The sequence below is a fragment of the Pteropus vampyrus genome, unplaced genomic scaffold, assembly GCF_000151845.1.
Source record: "Pteropus vampyrus isolate Shadow unplaced genomic scaffold, Pvam_2.0 Scaffold44, whole genome shotgun sequence".
NCBI lineage: Eukaryota > Metazoa > Chordata > Mammalia > Chiroptera > Pteropodidae > Pteropus > Pteropus vampyrus.
Genome location: NW_011888825.1, coordinates 8,537,278 through 8,544,465, shown reverse-complemented (window position 1 = coordinate 8,544,465; position 7,188 = coordinate 8,537,278). Strand labels below are relative to the sequence as shown.

Sequence of the window (7,188 nt, the reverse complement as noted above, 5' to 3'; positions counted from 1 at the left end):
AGACCTTTACTTTTGTTATTAGTGGGTTTTTTTTTGTTTGTTTTTTGTGTGGTTTTTTTTTTTTTTTTTTACAATAAGCAGTCATTACAGATATCCATTAACAATATTTTATAGTAATCTCTTCATGGCTGTTAATCTTCTTCACACCAAAGCCTAGTATTCTGAGTTACTTCTGTATACTTCTAAAATATATGAACTGCAGTCACACCTGTGAGGATAATTTGAAAAAGTGGAAATCCAAGAATAGGGAATAAAAATGTGTGTTAAAGCTTAAGGGAGGATCAGGAGTCTCCATAGCAAACAGAGCTTTAGACAGATGTAGAAAATTGAGTCAAAGTACAGATATACCTTAGAATCTCACCCTTACATCTGTCAGGAAGAAAGGGAGGTGGGACAGGTATCAAAGAGGCCTGATGGGCTGAGCTTGGGCTAAATGAAGATAAGGTGAAAAATCTCCCATCCAACAAATTAAGAATCAAAGTTGTCCAAAAGCATTTTCACATTCGAGCATCTGAAAAACATTACATTTCTGAGACCACAGAATGGAGGCAGGAGTTAACAACATGAATCATAAGTTTAAAGGAGAGACACTGAATCACATACAGAAAATAATTGCTTCTCAGTGTCCACTTTGTCTGTAACAGCAGAGCAAACTTAAAGTATCCAATTAATGGCAGAAGAGAGGGTTCATAAAAATCTAGAGAGCAAGGGAACAGTAAGTGGAAATTAATTAAATAGTACCTATTGTTACACAGATATACAAAATGACATAGATATTCTCTTTACTTAATGTAAAAACTTTATGATTTTATTCTAGTAGGTATAAAAGTATTTAAAGATGGTCATGGGTATATTTTAAGAGTCAATGACCCTATTTATTTCCTGAGGTCTTAAATTTTGCTATAAGAACTTTTGTTTTCAGAAAATTAAACTACATAATTAGAAAAAAAAATCTGTAACTTCAAATGACAATAATAAAGTTCATGTGGAAAAGAGAAAGGAAAAAGAATAAAAATTATACAAGAAATGTATGCCTAAATGTATGTCTCAGAAATGTATGCCTAAATACTAAGAAAAAATATTATGGTTTCACATCCATAAACTTGGACTTAAATTATAACATATATTCATGTAGAACTTATAAGCTCTATGAAATTTAAATTTATTTGTAAAAAAGAATGAGACATTATATGGTTATTCAGATAAGCTGTTTTCAAAAATTGTCCCAACTTCTAGTGAGTTTTGGTAAAAAGCATATAGAAGAAGAAACGACTTCCAGAAGAGCAGTGTGAAATGTGATGAGCACAGCAGACTTGCTCCCCATTGAAACAACCAAAATTGGTGAAAATTATTTTTTAAAAAATAACCATCTAAAGTCTCTAGAAATTGTCCTGAGGGCAAACAGGAAATGTAACATTTATTCAAGAATATCTACTACATCTCAGTAAGAACTGTCTCTCCATCCAGCCCTTTCTCATGAGGTAGAAGCTCTAACCTAGGCCAGTAGATCAAACACTAGGGCCCTTATTGCCCTCACCCCAGTTCCATGCCAGTAGAAATAAGCCAAGAAGACCAGAGGCTTGCACCCCTACCCATCATCACCCAGCTCACAAAGCAGGGATGTCACTCTAAGAGAAATGAGCCACTGTTCTCATGCCTACCTCTAAAGTAATGGTGCACAGGATTTCCCCTGGGCTGAGGGAGGCAGAGAACAGAGACTTCTGAAACTCTCCCCAAGGAAACTGACTTTATTTGAAACAGATCATGGGGAAGTTCATACCTAAGTGCACTGTCAAAACAAGGAAGGCTGTGATGGTAAGCAAATAAGAGGAAGTTTGTAGCTCTATGAGAAGAATAAGCTAACAAAGAGACCATCTAGAAGTTTTAACAGAGAGAACCAGGGAAAGAGACAGCTAAGAAGAGCCCTCCTATGGTCAGAACAAGGCTCAAAGACTGGTTTTAGAGACTACTTGTGCAAAAGGGCTAGAATTTAATTAAATAAGACAGTGGAACAATTTATACCCCAACAATATTGTCAAAAACAAGAAAGCAATCAGTTGATAATTAGTGGAGGCTTTGAGTTGGGTATTATAACAACAGAGGTAGACAGCCTGAGAGATCAGAGAAATAGAGTCCTGCTAAAATCACTGTTAGCCCGGGGTAACTGTACACATGCCCAAGGCTGTGCCCTCTGAGGATCGACATCAGAGGTTTCACACTATGTGGCAAACAGACATCACCAAAATAGTCCAGCCAAGACTAAATAAATAAACAAGCTAAAACCAACAAGTCACAGGGTGAGGGACTAGGGGATCAGCATCTAAAATTGCTACAAAAATATTATCTAAAACGTCCAGTTTTCAACAAAAAATTATGATATATGAAAATAAACAATAAAGAGTTACCATACACGGTAAGAAAAAAGCAGGCAACAGAAACTGCCTTTGAGAGGGCTCAAATGTCAAAATTGGCACAGACTTCAAAGCAACTATTTTAAACATGTTCAAGTAACTAAAGGAAACCACACTTAAAGAAGTAAAGGAAAACATGATAACAAATGTCTCATCAAATGGAGAACATTAATAAAAAGAGAAATTATTTAAAAAGAACCAAATGAAAATTCTGGACTTAAAAAAAACAATGACTGAAACGAAAATTCACTACAGAGGTTCAACGGCAACTATGAAGTGACAGAAAAAAAACAAACAAACCATGAACTTGAAGACCAATAGAGATTACGTAATCTGAAGAAAAGAGAGAAAAGAGAATGAACTAAACTGAACAAAGCCTTAGAGAAATATAAGACAACATTAAATGTACCTACAGGTAAATAATGAAAGTACAAGAAGGGGAGGACAGAAAGCAGCAGAAAAAATATCCAAATAAATAATGGCTGAGAACTTCTCAAGTTTGAGGGAAAACAATCTTATATATTGAAGAAGCTCAACAAACTCAAAAGATAAACTCAAAGAATCCACACCAGAAACAAACAGTAAAACAGTAAAAGCCAAAGAAAATCTTGAGATTTCTCACGCACAAAGTAACCCAATAAGATTAATAGTTAACTATGAGCAGAAACAATGGAATCCAGTGGGCAATGAATTGTCAGATTTAAAGTGCCTAAAGAAAAAAACTGTCAATCAAGCAAAGCCCTTTCAAAAATGAAGGCAAAATACACTCCTAAATAACCAAAAGCTGGGAGAATTTGTTACTAGGAGACCTACTTTATAAGAAATACAAAGAGAAGTTCAAGTCGAAAGCAACTCACCCCAGATGGGAAGAATTTCAGTCTACATGGGGGAAGAAAAGAGGGCTGATAAAGGTAATTACATAATTATACAACACAGTATAATTTCATATTTCTTCACCTCTCTTAAGGTGGCTTAAAAAGCAACCATATTAAAACAACATGTTTATAATGTATCATCGGGCCTATAAGATATAGGTATAGAACATATTTGATAATGAGAGCACAATAAAAGCAGGTAGGAACAAAAGTATATTGGAATAAGCAAGTGACACCATATAACTCAAATATACACACAGAAAAACTGAAGTGGTAAATAAGAAAGTTAATATAACAAACTATATATATATACTTGATCTCCTTTCTTATCCTCTTTAAAAGAAAATATTAGCACTACAAATGGGAGGGGAATAGAGCTATCTAGGAGTTATGGTTCATAAAAATCTAGAGAGCAAGGGAACAGTAAGTGGAAATTAATTAAATAGTACCTATTGTTACACAGATACACAAAATGACATAGATATTCTCTTTACTTAATGTAAAAACTTTATGATTTTATTCTAGTAGGTATAAAAGTATTTAAAGATGGTCATGGGTATATTTTAAGAGTCAATGACCCTATTTATTTCCTGAGGTCTTAAATTTTGCTATAAGAACTTTTGTTTTCAGAAAATTAAACTACATAATTAGAAAAAAAAATCTGTAACTTCAAATGACAATAATAAAGTTCATGTGGAAAAGAGAAAGGAAAAAGAATAAAAATTATACAAGAAATGTATGCCTAAATGTATGTCTCAGAAATGTATGCCTAAATACTAAGAAAAAATATTATGGTTTCACATCCATAAACTTGGACTTAAATTATAACATATATTCATGTAGAACTTATAAGCTCTATGAAATTTAAATTTATTTGTAAAAAAGAATGAGACATTATATGGTTATTCAGATAAGCTGTTTTCAAAAATTGTCCCAACTTCTAGTGACTTTTGGTAAAAAGCATATAGAAGAAGAAACGACTTCCAGAAGAGCAGTGTGAAATGTGATGAGCACAGCAGACTTGCTCCCCATTGAAACAACCAAAATTGGTGAAAATTATTTTTTAAAAAATAACCATCTAAAGTCTCTAGAAATTGTCCTGAGGGCAAACAGGAAATGTAACATTTATTCAAGAATATCTACTACATCTCAGTAAGAACTGTCTCTCCATCCAGCCCTTTCTCATGAGGTAGAAGCTCTAACCTAGGCCAGTAGATCAAACACTAGGGCCCTTATTGCCCTCACCCCAGTTCCATGCCAGTAGAAATAAGCCAAGAAGACCAGAGGCTTGCACCCCTACCCATCATCACCCAGCTCACAAAGCAGGGATGTCACTCTAAGAGAAATGAGCCACTGTTCTCATGCCTACCTCTAAAGTAATGGTGCACAGGATTTCCCCTGGGCTGAGGGAGGCAGAGAACAGAGACTTCTGAAACTCTCCCCAAGGAAACTGACTTTATTTGAAACAGATCATGGGGAAGTTCATACCTAAGTGCACTGTCAAAACAAGGAAGGCTGTGATGGTAAGCAAATAAGAGGAAGTTTGTAGCTCTATGAGAAGAATAAGCTAACAAAGAGACCATCTAGAAGTTTTAACAGAGAGAACCAGGGAAAGAGACAGCTAAGAAGAGCCCTCCTATGGTCAGAACAAGGCTCAAAGACTGGTTTTAGAGACTACTTGTGCAAAAGGGCTAGAATTTAATTAAATAAGACAGTGGAACAATTTATACCCCAACAATATTGTCAAAAACAAGAAAGCAATCAGTTGATAATTAGTGGAGGCTTTGAGTTGGGTATTATAACAACAGAGGTAGACAGCCTGAGAGATCAGAGAAATAGAGTCCTGCTAAAATCACTGTTAGCCCGGGGTAACTGTACACATGCCCAAGGCTGTGCCCTCTGAGGATCGACATCAGAGGTTTCACACTATGTGGCAAACAGACATCACCAAAATAGTCCAGCCAAGACTAAATAAATAAACAAGCTAAAACCAACAAGTCACAGGGTGAGGGACTAGGGGATCAGCATCTAAAATTGCTACAAAAATATTATCTAAAACGTCCAGTTTTCAACAAAAAATTATGATATATGAAAATAAACAATAAAGAGTTACCATACACGGTAAGAAAAAAGCAGGCAACAGAAACTGCCTTTGAGAGGGCTCAAATGTCAAAATTGGCACAGACTTCAAAGCAACTATTTTAAACATGTTCAAGTAACTAAAGGAAACCACACTTAAAGAAGTAAAGGAAAACATGATAACAAATGTCTCATCAAATGGAGAACATTAATAAAAAGAGAAATTATTAAAAAAGAACCAAATGAAAATTCTGGACTTAAAAAAAACAATAACTGAAATGAAAATTCACTACAGAGGTTCAACGGCAACTATGAAGTGACAGAAAAAAAACAAACAAACCATGAACTTGAAGACCAATAGAGATTATGTAATCTGAAGAAAAGAGAGAAAAGAGAATGAACTAAACTGAACAAAGCCTTAGAGAAATATAAGACAACATTAAATGTACCTACATGTAAATAATGAAAGTACCAGAAGGTGAGGACAGAAAGCAGCAGAAAAAATATCCAAATAAATAATGGCTGAGAACTTCTCAAGTTTGAGGGAAAACAATCTTATATATTGAAGAAGCTCAACAAACTTAAAAGATAAACTCAAAGAATCCACACCAGAAACAAACAGTAAAACAGTAAAAGCCAAAGAAAATCTTGAGATTTCTCACGCACAAAGTAACCCAATAAGATTAATAGTTAACTATGAGCAGAAACAATGGAGTCCAGTGGGCAATGAATTGTCAGATTTAAAGTGCCTAAAGAAAAAAACTGTCAATCAAGCAAAGCCCTTTCAAAAATGAAGGCAAAATACACTCCTAAATAACCAAAAGCTGGGAGAATTTGTTACTAGGAGACCTACTTTATAAGAAATACAAAGAGAAGTTCAAGTCAAAAGCAACTCACCCCAGATGGGAAGAATTTCAGTCTACATGGGGGAAGAAAAGAGGGCTGATAAAGGTCATTACATAATTATACAACACAGTATAATTTCATATTTCTTCACCTCTCTTAAGGTGGCTTAAAAAGCAACCATATAAAACAACATGTTTATAATGTATCATCAGGCCTATAAGATATAGGTATAGAACATATTTGATAATGAGAGCACAATAAAAGCAGGTAGGAACAAAAGTATATTGGAATAAGCAAGTGACACCATATAACTCAAATATACACACAGAAAAACTGAAGTGGTAAATAAGAAAGTTAATATAACAAACTATATATATATATACTTGATCTCCTTTCTTATCCTCTTTAAAAGAAAATATTAGCACTACAAATGGGAGGGGAATAGAGCTATCTAGGAGTTATATAACAGTATGTAATTGGAATTAATGTAATTCTGAAGTAGATTCTAATAACATATGTATATTGTACATAAACAGTAAGAAAATAAAGTGAAAAACATTCAATAAAAGGAACAGAATGCTACACTGGAAAATATTCACCTAATGCAAAAGAAAGCAGTAAAGGAAGAACAGAGGGAAAAAAAGACATGACATGTATAGAAAACGAAAAGTAAAATGCAAATAGAAATCTAACTATGTAAGTAATAACATTAAATATAAATGGATTAAACAATCCAATCAAGAGGTAGAGATTGTCAGACTAGAGTAAATAAACAAGACTCAACCATGTGTATACAGAAGACATACTTTAGATTCAAAAATACAAATGGATTTAAAATAAAAGGATTAGAAATGATAAATCATGAAAACAACCACCATAGGAAAGCTATGGGTTATATTAATATTAGACAAATTAGACTTTAAAACAAACAAACAAAAAAATAAAGAACATTTTATAATTTAAAAAGCATCACTTTA

The 7,188-nt window shown here is 33.8% G+C and overlaps 1 protein-coding gene across 1 annotated transcript in view; it reads right to left on the bottom strand.

Moving 5' to 3' along the window:
- Positions 1–7,188, bottom strand: part of ULK2 (unc-51 like autophagy activating kinase 2) — a 101,357-nt gene that overhangs the window by 12,595 nt on the left and 81,574 nt on the right. Inside the window, exons 21-22 of the mRNA XM_023529854.1 lie at positions 526–697; positions 368–429 (exon numbers count right to left, since the gene is read on the bottom strand). Coding sequence (XP_023385622.1) covers positions 368–429; positions 526–697 — 234 coding nt within the window. The remainder of the gene's footprint in view (positions 1–367; positions 430–525; positions 698–7,188) is intronic.